Below are 20232 nucleotides of genomic sequence, written 5' to 3'. Positions count from 1 at the left end.
ATATATATAAAAAAACAAAGCTGATCCAACACTGATTTTAAAGTTCAGGGTGTGATTGTTCCATGTAATTAAATGATACACAAAAAATGTCTTAGTGTGCAATAATTTTGTATTGTTTAATTGTAATTTTATTAGCACAATGGTCCATTCATAAACAGTTATTTTATGGTTTAATTTATTCGCAGATATTTCTTAAGCGACGTGTTGGGAATGTTCATATTAAATATCAAAAACCTTTTAGTGACATCCCTGGAATAAAGATTTCAAAGATGACCATCACAGATGTCCTTCGAATAATCTAGCAGTATTTTAGAGTCAAAAACTGAAAAGCCACACACAAAAACAATTATACATATCTGCAAGCCTGATAAGAAACATCTTTACATTTGCCAAACACGTTACATTATGTGTGCAAACAGACACACTGTAGATATTGGTTTACGGATCAGAAGATGACATTCAGAAACAGATATAAACTCATACAGGCACAGTTTTGTGATGTTTGTTAGGTATGGTCCCTTTCTTTGATGGGTAAAATGACACAGTATCAGGCAGAAAGCAGAGAGAATAGTGTTGGTCCCACAGTTGGATTGAGATCAGATTGGCTTGTACAGCAGTGTGGTCACATACTTCTTTTTGTAGCGATGTGTCGCACTAAGGACCATTACACCATCCTGTGTGAGGAAAGCAAACACACTTACATGTCAAGTCACCTTTATTTATAAAGCACTTCATACAATACAGTTTGTTTCAAACAGCTTTATATGGAAGTTTGTTTCCACCACAGAATAAAACAATTTTAAAACAATTCTGACTTTTTTTTCAGAGTTGCGTTTACATCTCGCAATTCTGACTTTATATCTCAGAATTGCGAGATGTAAATGCAACGCTGAAAAAAAAAAGTCAGAATTGCGAGTTTATTTCTCGCAATTGCGAGTTTATTTCTCGCAATTGCGAGTTTATATCTCACAATTCTGACTTTATATCTCGCAATTCTGACTTTATATCATGCAATTCTGACTTTATATCATGCAATTCTGACTTTATATCTCCCAATTGTGTGTTACAAAGTCAGAATTGTGAGATATAAACTCAGTTAAGTCTTTTTTTCCTTAGAATTGTACTTTATAACTCACCATTGCGACTTTATATAAGGCAATTCTGACTTAACTTGCAATTGCGACTTATATCACGCAACTGAGATAAAAAGTTTATCAGAATTGCGATCTGCAGAAATGTACCTTTTTTATTTTTTATTCTGTGGCGGAAACAAGCTTTCATAGTTTTACGGTGATAAACAGGAAGATAACGATTCAATGATGCATACACTATTCAATTCTTAAATTTTGCTGTAAAGACACATTAGTGACATCAAGTGAAAGATGCTGGTCATCTCTAAAGTAGTAAAAATAGAAATGCTTAAAGGGATAGTTCAATCAAACAGTTGATGGTAGCCATGGACTTCCACAGTATTTTCTTTCCTACTATGGAAGTCAATGGCTACCGTAAACTGTTTGATTACCAGCATTCTTTCAAATATCTTCTTTGTGTTCAACAGAAGAAAGAAACTCGTTCAGGTTAGGAACAACTTGAGGGAGAGCAAATGATGACAGAATTTTCAAATACTCATCAGTTATTCACTCTCATGTTTATTTTCAGGCATATATAGTTCACAAGTCCCATCTATTAAAGGAATGATGCTTTTATGGTGCTTTTGTCATTTTTGGAGCCGGTCGGCCTTTCATTGTATAGAAAACAGCGACTGTCATTCCACTGACGAAAAACATACATTATTCGAGAAATGAGGGTGATTAACTGACAAAATGTTCATTTTTGAATGTGGACATTATCAGATAATTCCCTTCTATGAGCGTCTTCCTAAAGTGTGTGTAGTCTGTTACCGAACCTTGATGGAAAGGGCGTACAGGTGGTTGAGCATCACATGGTTTGGCTCAGGCAGCAGGGTTGGGTCACACTGTTCAAAGCAGACATAGGAACATGTTAGGGAAAGTCACTGCTTTCTAAAACTGCCCACACTCAGCAATTTCCAACCAGAGGCCCTTTATCTTTTCTTATCTCTGCAAGCCCAAAACAGAACTGCTTTAACTGCAACACTGTATTTACAAAGAATCCGCCTCCTCTCAAGTCACTGGGTTTCCATCCATATGTTTTTGTGTGCGTTAGAAAACCTGAATGAAAATACTTTAATATAACTATGTTTAAATAGCTGTGTTTAAGTAATAGTAATAGTTTAATGTTAGAAATACTGTATATATATATATATCTCAATGGCAAAATTTTTTTACTTTTTAGTTTTAAGAAGAAAATACTCTGCAATGGTGTTAACTTATGAATTTGCACATGGTTTGTCTTAAAGCACATTAAAAACACCACATAGACATATAAACAACATTAAAAGCTTGATTTTCACCACAGGGGGACTTTAACATTAGTTAACATGAAATAAAAAAATATGAAACATTAAAAATACTACTAAAGCATTTATTAATCTTAGTCAATGTTAATTCCAGAATTTAGTAATGCATTATTGAAATCTTAAGTTGTATCTTTTAATATTATTCAAATTATGGAGCTGAGCTCACATGAACTAACATTGAACAGCTTCAATTAAAGTTAACAAAGATAAAAAAAATACGGTAACAAATGTATTGTTCATTGTTAGTCAATATATTCTCTAACAATAACTAATGGAACCCTATTGGAAAGTGTTACCTAAAAAATATATACCATTGCTGATTTTCTATTTCTTTTATATACTATAAGTATTTATGAATCACATTTATTTTGATATTTTTAGTTTTCATTTTATTTTCAAGATTTAGTAATTTTGTAATGGGCTTTGGTCTTTTTTTTTTTTTAAATAAATATTTCTGTATAGCTTTAATGTTTGTTTGAGAAATTTTACTTAAGTTAGTTTTTCTTTCTTTGCTTTTTTTAATCTAATATTTATATTTTATTTTATTTCAGATTTATTTCAATTACTGATTTGATTAATTACTTAAGATGATTTTTAATAGTTTAAGTTTTAGTTGCAGTTAACAGTAACTGTTATTGAGGCTTTGTGACAGCTGGGAAAAAATACGGGCCGGTTATCAGAAGAGAAATTCTGTGGGAGTGGGCATAAAGCGGGATGAAAACGATTTACCCAGACAATTGGGTGTAGCAGCTTCTGTCATTAGATTGGATGATCAAATCTGCGTTCAGGGCATTGCAGAGCAGTACTTACAGAGATTCCAGTTTCTTTGTTGAGGAGCACCTGCAGCAGGTGAGGAGGGAGTATGGGTGGAGTGCGCAGTCGGTCTTCTGATTTGGATGCGTAGGGATCCTGATGGTACGGGCCGGGTGGGGAGCTGGATAAGTCTGACAGAAGACGTTTAAGATCAGAACCTGCAGCATATTTTATTTGTGTAACAGTGAAGGGCTTTATATTGATTAAGAGTTACCTGACATGTCGGCACAATTCTCGGAGTCTGTCTTCAGTGCGTCGAAAACCTCAAAGTCTGTTTTCCTCACTTTAATGACATTATTCACCACACCAGACTTATTAGTCACAACAGCCTAGAAAAAAAAAAAAGATCATAATTAAACTTAATGAAAGAACAGGTTTCAAAACATGTTGGCTACACTCACACTGTCGGTCCAAATCCGGTTATTTGCGTATCTGATCTAAAAATATTGACTGTCTAGATCCGTTCTGTTCAGATCCGATTTGTGTGTCTGTGCCGCTCTTTTGTTTTCCGGAATATCTGCATTGGTTTCTATAGCAATGACGTTGCGTTGGTAGGTATAGGCCAAAAACAACAATAACAACCGCAACATGGAGGGTCTTGCAATACAGATGTTGTCTTATTTACAACATGACAATGTGTAACAACCATGTTTCGGCAGCGACTTTCAGCAGGTTTCCTATAACAACGTCTGACGATTACGTTTTACGTGGCGTGAGAAAGTCACAGAGCAGGCGAAATCCGATCTGAGGTGCGTTTCCCTAAAGCATCGTTAGCCAGCTTTGGTCGTAAGTTCTATTGAACTCTATTGGTAACGCCGAAACTTGCAACCATAGTTGGCTTCGGGAAACGCAGGCCAGAGTGGTCAGACTGAAACGGATTTCCAGAAATGCGATTTGAATAGGCATAAATCCACATATGAATTTTTGTTTTGTTTTTGTCGTTCACACTTGCTAAATCTGATCGGATTTCAATCGAATAAGCACAAAAATTGGACTTGGACTGACAGTCTGAACAATGTTGTTGTTATAAATGAGGATTATCAGATAACTGAAAACATTAAGAGGCTCATTCTCACCTCTTTGGGGTCTAATATCCAGTGTCCATCCACATAGAACTTATACTGGTGTTCTCCTTCAGGCAGGTCAAGTACTGCCACAAAATTATTTTGACTGTTAAAAGAGAGAGAACAAAACAATAAGGCAAAGCAATTGGAAAGTTCTTTTCCTATTTATGATGATGGTAGTGAAGCCACACATTGACCCCTAGCGTTAAACATGTAAAAGAACAGCAAGTACTGTCTTTAAGTTACATTGCCAGTTTTTACTGACAAAAAAAGAGGCCAAAATTACATGATCAAAAAGATGATGTAAATGCTATTTTAATAACATAAGAAAAGTGTTTTTTGTTGCTCTTGTAAAAGTTGTGAAGCTTTACTATGTACGTTAATAATAAAGACTAAACCTGTTTAAATGCATGTTGAGCTCAATCAACAGCTTTTGTGGCAAAATGTTGATTACCACAAAAATATTATATTGATTGGTCCCTCATTTTCTAAAAAAGCAACAACAACAAAAAAAAAACCTACGCAAAATCAAGGTTACAGCGAGACACTTATAATAGAAGTGGGACTCTTTGAGGAATAGAAATTGCAAAAGAAAATAATTTCTTTGAAATATAAATATTTTGTAACATTATAAATGTCTGTCACTTTTAATCAATTTAATATGTTGTTTCCAGGACTTGACATTAACTTTTTTGCTCAACAGCTACTGTGGCTAGTGGTTTTCTAAAGTTACTAGCATTTTCAAAAACTTCCATATAGATATTTGTAATATTATCTCATAATTTGGCATCAGGTATATTAGGCTGGCGTCACTTTAAGATCTGATACACAGATCCATTATACTGTTACACATGCATTTTCTTTCTCAACTGGTTACGTTCACTTAAAACATAACTGTGTTTACATGAATACTTGCCAAGCCCGGCATTTTTACATTATTTTGCATGTATTTTACTGTTTAAGCGCAATAAGCAGCGGAAAAGAACTCAATTTAGAACTGAGAGGCTGTTTTATGTGCGCACTTTGGGTGTGAGGCTAAAATCTGCGGGAATGAGAAAAATGATGCGCTATACACGCAATCCCACGACAAAATTCAAGCCCTGTAACAGCAACAATATCGAGCAAATGAAACGAGTGAGTGAAGGGAGGCGGGTTTGTGTCTCAACTCGCTGTCAGAGAGATGAGAGAGCGAGAAAGCGCAGCTGGTATCTTGTATCTATTCCGTGGAAAATGAGTATTGGATGCATTTCAGATATTTCAGTATCGATATGTAGCGAAAAATCTTTATTTTTGACAACACTGCATTGCACTTAGTTTATTATTTCAAATGTCGCCTTGGCTACGGTTTCCAATGAACTGCAGTAGCCAAGGCAACATCTAGTGTATATATCTATACCCGCCCGCGCTCTCAGATCACTTGGACGTGGCTGTGTTCAAGAGGTAAAAACGATATAAATACTGTTCGTTTTCTCACACAAACCGCTCGTTTCGTGTCTTAGGCCATCAATGTGTACTTACGATGGGGAATTGTTTAATTTGGACGATGGGGAATTGTTTTAATTTGGACTCTGTGCATGCTCTTTCAGGTGGTGACCATAGACCTGCATTATATGACTGACAGACAAGAACGGTTTGACCTAAAAATATAAAAATTGAAACTACTGTGGAAAAAAAGACACCTACATCTTGGATGCCCTTGAGGTAAGCTAAAACATACCAAAATTTAATTTCAAAGTGAACTATCCCTTTAAGTACACTCTCACACACACACTGTAAATGTTAAAATAGTGGGTGAATTTATTTAATACTCGCTTTTGTCTTTCACCTCCCTCTGCCATTTTACGCTAGTGACAACCGTGAATGCGATGAATGATGTCACAGATATGTCAGTAGGCTATAACGGCAATAATCGGTTATGGTCTATTACTGCATCGATGCAGAATCCTCCACAGGACGTCCGCATCGCGATGCACTGTGAAAACAATTTATTTCAACACCTCTAGGTTTTAGGCATTGCATTATCATGGCATATAACGTGAAAAAAACTAAAACACTTTACATACTTTTGAAACAGTGAGAATTTTTAAGTTTACAGACTGCCCAGCATTTCCTTCCACACTGTAAATGACTCACTGTAAATCAGATTTTTGCTTCTTTCTTTTCTTTTAAAGAAAAGGAAGGACAAACATTTTGTGCAGATCAACACTGTTCCACAAGTGCTGTCAGTTGAGCTTAACTTGTATTGAACATGCAACATTCCTTTAAATTCATTTTAACAATTGCATTTATCTTTTAATTCCCCCTTCTCTCTGTGAGTCTATCCGAACCAATCCAGGTCCAGCTGGCTTAAAGCACCTTGAAGAATATTCAGCTCTATTATTTTTAGGCTTATGTAGATTCCTCCCTCTGTGTTTCTCGTGTTAACACAGTCTACCATGTCATGCTAATGATCTAATGGTCTGTCAGCACTCGCCTCTTAGTCAAGGGAATTTTGCTGGCCCAGTTGTTGAAGGAGCCAGACAAGTAGATCTCTTTCCCTGGACCGCTCCAGCGGAACACAGTGGGCCTTTCCTCTGGCGGGGCTTTAATATCTGATTCCTGATCTTGTCGCCAAGCTAGAAACTCCTAGAAAGACAGAGAGAAAGACTGATGAGGTGTCTACAGCAAATAGTGGTAGAACAGTATTAAATGAGTTCACTCATTTCACTGTAAACACACCACCTTGGCATCATCTGCTTGGAAGAGGTCTCCGTCTTCCGCGCTGTCCATCAGGATTTTGGGTCGAGCTCCATCTTTACTACCACGGCTCTCTCGCCTGTTCGTCTTCTCCGCTCCGCTTCTCTCACTGCTGGTGTTGCCCATGCTGCTGCTTAATTTCATCCATGTTAAAGTCAGTCACCACGATATCAAAATTGACAATACTTTTATGGATTATTGCAATATTTATTATAAATTATTATTTTTATTTGTGCACATTTATTGTGTTTGATTTCCAATTCAATACTTGCGATTAGTACCTGATGTTAAGTCGACAACTTTTAAATTCATGCGCCCTCATAATCTTTAATCAAAATAACTCCCTTTTAGCCACATGTTTACTGGCACGAGGGCGGTACAACCTGTCACTCACATGACATCACAGCAATGTATTAGCAACGGTCCAATGGACAAAATAAATTTATAGTCAAGTATATTTGGTATATTTCACAGTGTTTCCAAAAAATATATATATATTTTCGATGAAAACACATCAAATGGACGTTTCTGTGATGCATGTGTGCTATCAGGGACTACATTTCTAAATAGACACGAGCGAACAAAAGTCACGTTCGTACTGGTAACCATATAACGTTACGCATGCTGATGGTAAAGTCGACGACTGAAAGGTACTGTCATTATTTATGAATGATTGACATGCCACATACGACAAATATATGTCCAAAACAGAAGTGTTTTGCTTAAAATTGACGTCTAAGTTAGCTAAAAGTAAGTTACAAGGCGCCAAAGGACAGTTTGCGCCACACGAGTCGAACAGCAACAACAGACGCTGCAGCCAAAAATACCTTTGTATTTACATTAAATAATTCAACATGGGTTTAAAATACATTAAAACAAGTCTGTACTGAAAGTCGCTTTATAAATCCCACACTATTCACTAACAATGCATTACACGCGATTAAAGAACATAACCTTTGACCGCTGTTTGTGTTTTGGCAATCATCTAATGTTATTTTTGTTTAGTTTTATCAGTCTGGAGTTAACTGTTACATAGCCGATTCTACAGTTGAGGAACCTATGAGTACAAAGGACGTAAAAGACTGAGATGTTGTTTCTTTGATCGTCTTTTTTTACTTTGTTGTTCCTGTTCTTGCGTGCAGGTCTCGCCTACATCAACGACCGCGGTTTATCACCGTTTCATCTCGTACTGTGGCAACTTCCCTTGTCATTTAGCACTAACTAACTTACCTCTGAAAACTTAATTTGCCCGTAGCCCGCGACTGTTTCTTTTCATAACGCCATTTTCACATTGCCTCACAAAAAGGTTAACTGTTAAGCACACCTCTTCCGCCTGCTGTTCGAGCTCAGTATTATAGTTAAACCAGTGGGAGACGACTGGGAGTGTTGTAACAGTTTTTTTTTTTTTTTACTCCTGTAGCAGTAAAGCGTTTTTCTGTTTTGTGTATTTTAAACGTTGATATCATTTATAACGTTAACTACATATTTGTTCGATTAGTGTAGTGTAGAAATTTACAACTTGTCCATAAACTACGTAAAAATAGATGTTTTGACTACTTACTCAGGATTGTTACAGTAGAAAGCGTTTTAAATGTTATGTATGACTTGTGAATTATGTGTAGTATTATTATGGAAATCAAATATACTTCAAATGATTATTTTATAACCCATCAGCTTCGTCTGAATTGGAAAAAACACTGAAAATATTGTAGTTTAAAGCAGCACATAAAATATTGCATATTTAAATTATTTTGAATTAATTAAACAAAATTTGTTATATAATTTTTAGTAATCTTTATATATATATATATTTATTTATTTATTGATTATTTTTTAGGGACTGTGCCAGATTGGGTGAGTCCTATGATGGAGTGTGCCAGCTGTGTTTAAGAGTCCACACATGTTCATCAGAATCTTGCCACATTCTCACGGCTGACCAGTTCCACAGTGTCATGACATGACTGGCAATGAGGTACTGAGAGAAGTGGAACTGTATCCGCAAAGTGCACTTCAATAAAAACAGACTTGGGTGGCAACAGTAGTGTGATGGACCACCAGTACATATTGGAAAAACATCAACTAAGATTGATGGTAGTGGTGACACACTGATTAGTATTACTATAATCGCCCATATACTGAAGTACACTGAAAACTTGTCAATGAAACGCTTAGAGTAAATACTATCACTAGTATTCTATCACATGTGTAGCTAGTAGTTCTTTGCTTTGATTGCCAAGACTGGAGACAAATTCTGCTATATTTAACCATAGCTGGCTATAATATTACATATCAAAATACAGGATACTCCAAACGCTGCAGATTACATTGGGTGTGAAGGAGGAGAGGGAGTGGCTAGTGCACGCTATAATCCATTATAAAACTGAGACAGACACTTGTGTATTTAGTATATTGAGACATTTCATACATTGCACATTTATTCATATTTTCCTTAAAAAAAAGTATCATACTTTCTGTAATTTTACATTCACCTGTATAACATAACTGGTTGTTTTTTTCTGTAAAAGCATTGGTTATCTATTTGGGTGCAAGCATCCTTTTAGTATGCCATTTTTAGGACAAACACAATGTACACCTCTAAACTACACATTTGCAACATTTGCAGTCTCATCATAGTCCGCTAATACAGACTTGCAGTTGTACTGCCTGCAGGAATAAACATCACTCTGATATATATTTGAGGTGGTATGAATATGAAGTGACTTTTAGTGTAAGATTTTCTGTAGTTTGGATGCTTGGCCATGCTTTGAGCAAATCAGACCCACTTATACATTTCACTTGAAAATATTAATTACTTATAAACCCGGGATGGTTCAAGCACATGGTGCCACCACAGTGAAACCACGTTCTGGGTTTGGCTCACAGTGTCCTCTGGCGTTCACTGGAACCGATCGCCATCAATTTACAGTATAGCCTTCCTGCCATACCGGTCTCTCCACCATCAGATTGCATTCTGTTTAATTGATATAAAAAAGACCAATAAAAGAAGGAAATATTTTCTTACTAAATGAGAACTCAGAAAAAACAGGACATGCATATGAGAATATCATTTACAATGATAATTTAAAGGAATAGTTCACCCCAAAACAAAAAGAGTTTAATTTAGTTATCCTCATGTTGTTTCAGGCACTTATGATTTTATATCATGGAACAGAAAATCTGGTGATTAAATAGGAACGGGAGCTTTCAAGCCTAATAAACAATTAAAAAGCTCCATAGTCAATACGACTCTATAAGTCTTCTGAAGCCACATAACAGCTTTGTGTGATGAACATGCTTTTTCGGATATTACGTTTCATGTAGTGTGTAATCTTGCTGTTTGTGAATGTAAAAGGTCTGCAAAGTTTCAAAGATCAAAGTGCATGATAAATGGAGGTCTTGTCTCCCAAAAGAAAGAACTGATTCTGAACTGCCTGAAATGAGTCGTCAGTAATTCCAGTCTTACGTCCTGCACACACCTATGTAGGTTTGTAACAAATTTGCATAATGCCAGCCTATGGTCTTCATTGGCTGCCCGTGAACAACATCTACTTTGACCAGCCTTCAAATACAGTAGTTGTAGCTGAGGCCTGGAAGAGTTTGGTTAGTGTTGTTGACTTGTTGAGAAGACGCTGTTCTCTTCGCTCCGAAAGCAGATCTATTTTGCATGCAGTTCCTAAGGATGACAACTCCGGCTGGAATTGATACCGTAAAATCGACAACATCATTACTGTTTCTATCACTGTGCTGAGGAAGCCTCCGGAGCTGAGATTCAGATATGGTAATGGAAATTTCGTTTCCGTAGACCAATAACAACAGACTAGGCCATCTGACCAATCACAGCAGAATAAACCAATCACAACAGACTAGGCTATCTGACCAATCAGAGCAGAGTAGGCTCTCGGAATGGAGGGGTTTAGAGAGACTGAGATTTATCTTGGATGCATGTTAACCTGTTTTAGGAGACCTCTAAAACAAATTTAGGAACCTTTAAAATAGCATAATTGTGGCACTATAAGTTCACTGATAATCTTCCCTCCTAGTGGAATTTTAATCACTGCAATCAGACCATCTGACTTGATGGTCTGATTGCAGTGATTAAAATTCCACTACGTGAATTTACCTCCGTAAGTGAATTTGAGAACCAGATCAGTCGATATGTGAACAAACAGAATATGCAAAATATGATATGGTTTATCGCAATCGGCCCACTTTTACAGGTACTCACCTTGCACCATCTGTGAACCAGTGACATCGCTATCCCTTCTTCCTCTCGACAGTGGAACCAGCATCCTAGTTCCACGCCTGCTCTCCACCTCCAAACTCAAAATGTTTTTGGCCCTTCTTGGTTGGTTCTGCCACCGCTCATTTCATTGTATCTATATCCACCGGGATGCTAGCTCTGTCTGTTTGGTGATGTTTGCTACCAGCCGCTTCCTGGCCTGGCCGTCAATCCCAAGCAATCCAAGGGTCCCCCAAAGCAACTGCCCTTTGAAACCCCTGCAGCCAACCTCAGCCGGCAGGTTTCAAGCCTTCCATCCTTCCTGTTGGCTCTCGAGAATCAACGCCTGATATTTCTTAAGCTTACACTTGTGTGCTACCTCCATTCTTTCTTCCCAGGGTACTGTCAGCTGGACAAGTACCACCTGCTTGGTACTCTTCGACCAGAGCACAATGTCAGGTCTAAGGCTAGTGTGGATTATTTCCTCTGGGAATTTGAGCTGCTTCTTAAAGGTATAGCGGAGGATTTTTCCAAATTTTAGATAAGACCCGCCCTCTCCACTTTTTGAAAAGTTTGATTGATTCACCAGAATGATTGACAATTAGGAGGACCAATAGTATAGGCTACCCACCAGGAAGTAAAACATCCTCCGCTATACCTTTAAGGTCCGCCCGCATCTCCCAGTCATTTGCCGAGGCGAGTACTCCTTTACTCCTCATCTCAGTTGTCACGCTTCCCCCAGACCTAAGAAACTGAATGAAACAAGGCTCCTTACAAGTTGTCTTGGTTTCTTTCTTGCCTGCTCCACCCCAGTCAAGATTTGGTGCCGTCACCAAATTTCCCATCTGCCAAACTTGTTCTGCACGAAGAAAGGATATGCTCAAGGTTAGCTGGCCTTCCACAGAGTGTGCATTTGGGGTTTTCTGCCAACTCCCATGTATGTAGGTTTGATGGAGTAGGTAGGACCTTGTAAACATGGAACACAACAAAAACTTAATCCAGTGCTCTTCCATGCTCCAGATGTCCTGCCAAGTCAGAACCCTCTCCCACCTCATCCAGCTGCCTTGCTTATTCATCGCTGCGGACTTAACATACTGACTTTCCTCCTCTGCCTTGTGTATGAACAGAATCAACTGATTCATATAAAAGATTCAACTTAAAGTCGGCATGAAATCAAATTTGACAAATCTTCTTTTTATATGTAATATTGTAGTGTTTATTATAAATGATTTATCTGTGCATTTATTTTTTTTATTTTTTTATTCATGTACCCTTATAATCTTTAATCAAATAGTCTGTTTCTCATATAAAACTATCATATGACTTGAGAAGACTTTTATAACACTATATGGTGTTTTCTGTAATTTTTTTTCTGCCAGTCCTCATTCACATTCATTATGTTTAAAAGACTAACCAGAATATTTTTCAAAAGGTCATATGAGTAAATAATGACTGAATTTTTGAGTGAACCATTCCTTTAACAAGTCACATTTATAATATACTCGAAACATTTTGTGCAAATGAGTACCGTGGTGAAGTGTACAATACAGAAGACAGTTATGATCAGAAGGCCAATAACTAGAGAAGCCATTCCCATGTGAAGAGCCTTCCTCCCCAGCCGCTGAGCTCCTTCATAGTCTTCTGCATCGTAACTGCTTTGAGACTGAATGAGAGAGAGAAATCCTAATTGTGAAATTAACCAATTTGAAAAAATAGATCATTTCAGAATGGAAAAACTAAGAGATTCATACACACTAAAAAAAAATGGTTCTTCAGGGGTTCTTTGCGGTGGTTAAGGTGCTATATAGCACCACTACCATTTAAAGAACCTGTTAAGCCCAGTTTGGTTCTTCAGCGATTCTTTAGCGGTTCTTTGGGGTGGTTAAGGTGCTATATGGCACCTCTTATGGTTCTACATAGCACCATTTGACAAAGGTAGGTGCTATATGGCACTTAAAGTGGTTCCCATATGATTACAAGCCAATGAACCACTTTTAGTGCTATTTAGCACCATTTTTGTTTAGAGTGTCAAGTTGATACAGAAATTATGTATTGTGAAATTTGCAGCATATTTCATTTGCAGCATCAGTGGCAGGTCTCCAAGTGAAAACTAGACTTCAGTATGTGGCCCATAAAGCAGACAGCAATGAGGGGCATAGTGATGATGCCAGCGTCATTTCGGCTCTCTTAATAAGATCAGACAGCAAACTGAGACTTGGACATACAGATCACTGGCACAAAATCACATTTACTGGGATTGCAAAGTTGATTTGACATCACTAAGATGATTCACATATTAAAAATCAGACAAAGCAGGTGGTCTAAACTCTTTTATTAGACATAAACATCACTAAACTTTAGATTTATGCCAAAAACATGAAATATATAAAATTATATTTAATGCAGTTTTAAGTAGTGTTTTTTTTTTATACTAAATCTCTGAAAACAAAAACAAAAACCTGTGTTAACCACTTTTGGCACTCATACAGTGTGCTCAAAGCCACCAGTGTGTCAGAGGGCAGTTAAATGGGTTGCGTGATGTGTGATGCTCATTTAGTTTCTCACAGGCGGTGTGGTGGCGGCTGCAGCTGCTGTAGTCAGTGAGCCCTGAAGTTTTACTGTGTAGCAGAGGTAGAGTCAACCTGAAACTGGTGGTGTTCTCCAAAGCAACCCCCTGCACTTTACCCCATTCAGACCCCGCAGCCTCTAGCCTGGTAGTGGCATTTGTAAAGCACAGATTGATTGCTGGATGCAGGGCAAAAGAATGACAGGAATGGGCTGCTGGTAAAAATGACTCATTTCTATGCCCATGATGTGAATGGATCACATGTACATGTATGTCACGAATCACTGTACCTTACAAAAATATACAAATTAACATATCCTACATTTATACCCATTCTGTCTTGATCCGCACCCAATGATTTATTTTACCCTATTATGTATTATTCTTTATTATATTAAACCTGTTAATAAAGAAATAAGCCCTAAGAAGCCAGGATTTACAGTGAATTAGACGACGCGGAGCATTTAGAAGTTCTAAATTCACTGTAAACCACAGCTTCACAGGGCTTATTGCTTTTATAAAATGGTTAGTCCATAAAAAGAATAATTTTAATAACTGGTGTATGTTTGTAGAGCAATTTACAATGGATTTGAACGCGGCAGAGTTACGCACCAGTTAGAATCAAGGACTATCCGTTTTATAATCATAAATTATTAATTAAAAATAGTAAGGTTGTCATTAGACTAATCAAAAACTAAGCATGATTAATCTGATTCTTTTTTCAGTAAAATTTTTGTTTTTCACCCCCAGTAACAATTGATATTAATTTAAAATCTCATAAACATATAATTTCATAAAATAATATATTATATAACAATTCAATAATTTATTTGTATTAATATATATGGTAATAATAAAAATTAAATATATCAAATAATGTATTTTTTAATAAATAAAATATTATTGTATATATGTATATATATATCTATATAACATTGAAATAGTTTTTTAGTACCATATATATTAATAAAATAATACATGTATTTTTGAATAAATAAGTAAAAATGAAATGTAATAAAATAAAATATTATGTTGTATTGTATTATACATAATGTACTGTTACATAATATATACTATTAATGTACTTTCATGAGAATGAGAATAGCATGTATTGACATTTTACTGCAACTGTTACTCTCATTCTTCTCATTCAGAGGTCAAGGTGTGACAAGTCAGGTAGAAAACCACTGAAACAACTTTCCTGTTTATCTACAGAATAGGCCTAAGCATTGGTGGAGAACAAAAGCTTGTGAAAGTTCATCATAATCATATCCACCTTTCACGTGCAAGTGAGCACATCTGCAGGTTGCCGTGTGAATGTTTGAGTAGGGGAAAGGGTGTGTGAGAGACGTGTGAGAGTGTATGCAGTCTTGCTTGCATGTGTGGGAGTGCTAAAAAGTTAACTGCACAGATACTTGAGGCCTATCTATTTATAACACTTATATGTCTATCTGGACCATAAGAACATTAGGTTTAGTCAGATTTCAAAGCCACACATATAACACACTGCTAAGTAAACCCAGAATAAACATACCTTTTAAGAAAAACACTCTCTATAACGTATGACCAAAACTCTGTAGAAACACTGTACGTTTTGATATATAACCTCAATTAAGATTTTGACTTAATAAAGCTCCATATGAATGTGCAACTCTCCAGTTAGATACAGAATAAAAATTATAATAGTGTTTTCTACTCACCATCAGAGAAAAAACCAACGCCACAATGTTAATAGGCCATGCCGGACAAAAACAAGTGAAAATAGTCAAAAAAATGTAATTTTTCAGCGGTGGTGCCCCTTGAGCCTCAGCACTCCTTCCCAAACTGTGGTCGGAACTTCCATCGATAGAGCAGCTTGTCTTTCCATCCGACCGAGGAAGACCAGGACTCATGACGCAGGAGTTATGAAGGAGCAGGAGATGGTGAGAACATTTACAAGAGAAGATCAGGAAACTGAATGGAAGACTGGAGGAGAAACAAGAAGGCAAGAGCTCATGAAGACACTCATGGGGGATGTCAGATGATTGGGTAAGTGTGAAATGCGATGGATGAGAAGTTGAGTGAGTCAGAGATGGCTTATGACCTAATTACCAACCGGGCTGAACACTATCCCACTTCAGAGAGGGAGAGAGAGAGAATGTGTGCAGGACGTTGAAGCAATGTAAGATGTAAGAGGAGAGGCAAGAGGAGGAAAATAAGTCTGTCTACTTGCCCATATTACCATTATCTGTCAAAGGGAGAAGGGAGTGTTAAAGTTACAACTGATACAGCCATATGGATAATGGCCCCAAAATCACATTACTAGGCTGTCAAGAAATGCACGCTGGCAATTTTCCCACGGTTTTTGCGTAGTACTGTAAGCGAGGAGAGCGAAAACAGCGCTGCATAGAGGCAAAAAACTGCATCGCACATTACAGATGCACAATAGAGATAAAATATAAATAAATGGACAAATCTTGTGTCCTTTTTACATGTCACATTTACTTACGCTGTCATAATTGTCATAATTGACTGTATGCATAACAGTCAATTATGCATAATTACATGCAACTAACCATAAACCAAACGTATCCCTATAATTCTATCCCTAACCCTGTAGTAAGTACATGTTAATTAATATTACTCAGTACTGAAAAAGGACATATTAAAATAGTGTGACACTTTATTTTACAGTGTCCTTGTTACATATGTTACATGTACTTACCATAGTAATAACTAAATTATGCATAATTACATGCAACTAACCCTCAACCAAATCCTAATCCTACCCTAACCCTATAGTAAGAAGGCCCTACATGTAGTTACTTAATATTACTCAGTACTTAAATATATAATTATACTGTAAAAATGACACCTTAAAATAAAGTGTTACCAAATAGTGTAACCAAATCTTCTTAAAGTATGCCTATTCTTATAAATGTACTGTTTATATTAATGTGGTTTCCTTGTGGTTTAAAAATATAATGTGATGCAATCATCAAGTAAAAAGTAACATCATCTTTACACCTTGCACATCTTAATAATTATTTAAAAAAGAGATAATATATATAAAGGGGTGTAACAATATATCGCGTCACAATATATTGCAATACAAAAATTTAACAATTGTGTATAGGTCACCCAAATATAAAATTTGTGTGAGGAAAATATTCAAGTTTTCAGAGTTTTAGTGTCAGCACTACATTAAACTGCTATATATATAATGTTGAATATAATGTATAATAATGCAATGGGGGAATATTTGTGGGTCCTGATAATGCCAAATGTCTTATGTTACCAGTAAAACGTGGCCTACATTATTTTAAATATATCTAGTCAGAGTGCAAGCATATTCATCTAAAATAATTCTGTATTTTCAGCTTCAGAATCATGATTTTTTTATTTATTCTAGTGTCATTATTGACCTGTGATTATCATCACCAAGTCCAATCCTATTCATTTCAACACCCAATGTAACACCAGATGTAGCATTTTAATCAACAGTAAAAAAAAAATGTTAACCTTTTACCATAAGTACATCTTAAAATTAATCTTAAAATTAATTTTAATGCAGAAATTAAAATCCTGCTCATCATAGAAGAGGTGCATTGAAGTTGTTGCATGTATGAATTGCATTTTAATGTATTTATGAATGAATTAATAGATTTGCTAAATGAGTAATCTGACAAAAATGAGTGTCACAGAGTGGCCTTGTCTGTGGGTGTCACTGGAGCATGTGAGTTTATGCAGATAAGGTGATGCTTTAAGACTGCAGGATACACCACACAGGAAAAATGAAAAACACCCGCCACTGCTTAACGTGAGAAACCCGCTGTCTCTGCACTTTAGATGAAATGACACGCACCAGTCTCTCTGCTCTCTTCGCAACCATCTGGTTCACAGGTAATATCATCGGTTTTCCTCCTCGATAACACTACTTATATCGACATGATGTCAATAGCTTGATGAAATTAAATGAATTGAATACTTAGCTTTTTTGCTACTTTCTCACAGGTCTCTTCACTGGAGATGTAACTTTGTCATGTGTAGACATATCTGTGTGGCAAAAACCTGAGACAATACAATGGAAAGGCACAAGTGAGAGCATCACCTGTCACATTAAAGCTCATTCACAAGCTAAAAGAATATTGGTTAAGTGGTTGCAAGATAATCAAACTGAAATGAAGAGTGAATTAATTAGAATGTCTGAAAATCAATCGTCTGTATCTGGAGCTGTGTTTATTAACGCATCGCTGGACTTGCTTTCAATACCTCTAAATCATAGTGGCAAGTATTACTGCAAAGCACGGGTGGATTTACCTGAACTTGGACTCGTTCAATATGGAAATGGGACACATGTATACGTGGGTGAGCTTTATTTTTTACTCTTTTTAAAATGTTCACTCTATTCCGTTTAAAGACTGATAATATTATGCACACATTTCATGTAACAGTATGCACTCAACACAATGTTTCAGTGCTTAAAAAGTCTCATGAACAATCCAAATGATAAACATTTATACTTTGCAGTGCCTAATTCAACAAATGTGACAGCACCAACTCCCACATCTGTGACTGTGACAGCAAACCCCTATAATAAGGACACAGTTAAGTGGTCATTGGGATTGGGTTGTGTCTTGCTAATCATCAGCATTGCCTGTGTTATTCACATACATTATAAAGGTAAACATTTTTTGAAATTTCTTAAAAAATGTATGTTTATGGGTTGATCGCAATGTGCTTCAGATTACTAACAATGGCATTCTATCACTGTTAAAAAAAAGTTGCTGCCTTAAATTTTTAGTAGCTACAATCAACTTGGATGTTTAAGTCATTTCAACTTAAATTGCATTAAACTGACTTAAAAAAACAAGTTGAATCTTGTAAAAAATTGCTTAATTTATTTTGATGAGTTAAAGCAATGTAAAAACAAATGTTGTCATAACCTTTTTATCATATAATGTATCACAGTGTACTGATAGCATACTATCAGTTTTTAAAATAAACAAAATTCAAGTTTTTTTTTTTTACTAGGACACTGGATAAAACCTAAAGCAAAAGAAGGCATAGTGAGTAACACTTATTTATTTATTTTATTTTGAATATTGGCAGAGCTTAATCTTTCAGAAGATTAAGTGTCTTTCAGAAAAGTAATACAGTACTTTTTAAACTAAATGATTATTTCACTCTCAGGTTGATGCTACCCGTGGATCACCCTCCCCTGAAACTCAGGAAACTGTTGTTGTTTATGCAGCATTAAACATTCCTCGGGACAGTGTGAAATCAAGAAATGAGGTAAATAGTGCCCATCAAGAGCATTTTGTCTGTAGAATTTAAGCGATGCTTACATGTTTTAGCTTAGTAAGCAAACGGACAGTTTGCAGTTGTCACTTTGTCATATATGTGACCCTGGATCACAAAACCAGTCACAAGTTGCACGGGTATATTTGTGGCAATAGCCAACAATACATTGTATAGGTCAAAATGATCGATTTTTCTTTTATGCAAAAATCATTAGGATATTAAGTAAAGATCATGTTCCATGAAGATATTTTGTAAATTTCCTACTGTAAATATATAAAACATTTATTTTTTATGAGTGAATGCAGCACAATCACGAACATAAATGGACAACTTTTTGGCACCCTCAGATTCCAGATGTTCAAATAGTTGTATCCCGGCCAAATATTGTCCTGTCCTAACAAACCATACATCAATGGAAAGCTTATTTATTCAGTTTTTATATGATGTATAAATCTCAATTTCAAAATTGTGACCCATGGTTTTGTGGTCCAGGGTCACATATCATATATGTGCATTATATATCCAGATGGAATTATTATGTCATGTTATAACTTGTCTTACAGAACAGTGCAGCTCTGGCACTCTCTTCAGAGACCTGCACAGAGGAGTCCGTGACATACTCTGAGGTCCGGATAAAGAAAGGACCAAAGGATGAAGGTTGAGCACTGTAATCTCTTTCGCCTTGGATACGGGACAGGGTGTTTTAATGAGACTTTAAGCTTCTGGTCCTGTTTGATTTTGTCAAGGTATTGCTGTAAATACTATAAATGTTGATATAGTTTTCAATGGTTTGTTTTTCTTCATGTTACTCATGAAGGCTTAATTTTTAAGTGCTGTTGTTAAGGCTCACATTTGATTATGTTTGTGCTCAAGGTAAATGTCTATATTTAAGATACAATTATACAAACATCTGATAAAACTTTCAAATACGTTTTCTTGTTTTTTTCAGTGATCAGGTTAGAGTTCTTTAAAAGGAGAACTTTAGCTTTAGCTTTAAGTGCACTGAAAATAAACTGTTTCAAAAAGATTTTATATAGGAATTAGCCTGCAGTTTTTAAACAAGCAAAAACTGTTTAGTTTCCTAGTTTTTGTAGCAATAAGCATACATGAAGAT

General features: G+C 36.1%; 3 protein-coding genes and 1 long non-coding RNA gene across 7 annotated transcripts; 2 read left to right on the top strand and 2 right to left on the bottom strand.

Moving 5' to 3' along the window:
* Nucleotides 1-91: 91 nt before the first annotated feature.
* prkab1b (protein kinase, AMP-activated, beta 1 non-catalytic subunit, b) lies at nt 92-8436 on the bottom strand. Of its 2 annotated transcripts, none has more exons than XM_082187525.1 (8): nt 8281-8436; nt 7033-7183; nt 6788-6939; nt 4327-4420; nt 3465-3579; nt 3248-3381; nt 1907-1975; nt 92-674 (listed from the first exon to the last, which is right to left on the bottom strand). In XM_082187525.1, the coding sequence occupies exons 2-8, from the start codon at nt 7174-7176 to the stop codon at nt 597-599; spliced, it is 786 nt and encodes a 261-aa protein (XP_082043651.1). In that variant the 5' UTR covers nt 7177-7183; nt 8281-8436; the 3' UTR covers nt 92-596. The 2 variants fall into 2 exon arrangements, with proteins under 2 accessions (XP_082043651.1, XP_082043652.1); XM_082187526.1 differs by having other exon boundaries at nt 7036-7183.
* Nucleotides 7190-15754, top strand: LOC309512119. The gene is made up of 3 exons (XR_014210905.1): nt 7190-7700; nt 8888-9022; nt 15623-15754. It is a non-coding gene; the product is annotated as an uncharacterized lncRNA (long non-coding RNA).
* On the bottom strand, nt 12581-15727 carry LOC309512114 (transmembrane protein 233-like; the record flags this gene model as incomplete). Its single annotated transcript, XM_082187540.1, has 2 exons — nt 12581-12932; nt 15536-15727. 2 exons carry the CDS (start codon nt 15725-15727, stop codon nt 12747-12749), a joined length of 378 nt encoding a protein of 125 aa, XP_082043666.1. The 3' UTR covers nt 12581-12746.
* Nucleotides 15755-17571: 1817 nt separating the features above from the next.
* LOC309512099 (uncharacterized protein) lies at nt 17572-20049 on the top strand. 3 transcript variants are annotated; one of them, XR_014210887.1, is made up of 6 exons: nt 17572-17717; nt 17829-18178; nt 18345-18497; nt 18849-18883; nt 19008-19109; nt 19682-20049. XR_014210887.1 is itself a non-coding variant. In XM_082187523.1 (6 exons), exons 1-6 carry the CDS (start codon nt 17669-17671, stop codon nt 19778-19780), a joined length of 768 nt encoding a protein of 255 aa, XP_082043649.1. In that variant the 5' UTR covers nt 17574-17668; the 3' UTR covers nt 19781-20049. The 3 variants fall into 3 exon arrangements, 2 of the variants coding, with proteins under 2 accessions (XP_082043649.1, XP_082043648.1); XM_082187523.1 differs by having other exon boundaries at nt 17574-17717; nt 17829-18182; nt 18369-18497; XM_082187522.1 differs by having other exon boundaries at nt 17574-17717; nt 17829-18182.
* Nucleotides 20050-20232: the final 183 nt, after the last annotated feature.

Source organism: Leuciscus leuciscus (assembly GCF_965113295.1).
Source record: "Leuciscus leuciscus genome assembly, chromosome: 13".
NCBI lineage: Eukaryota > Metazoa > Chordata > Actinopteri > Cypriniformes > Leuciscidae > Leuciscus > Leuciscus leuciscus.
Note: the sequence above shows the minus strand (reverse complement) of the source record. Positions and strands in the feature narration are given on the sequence as shown.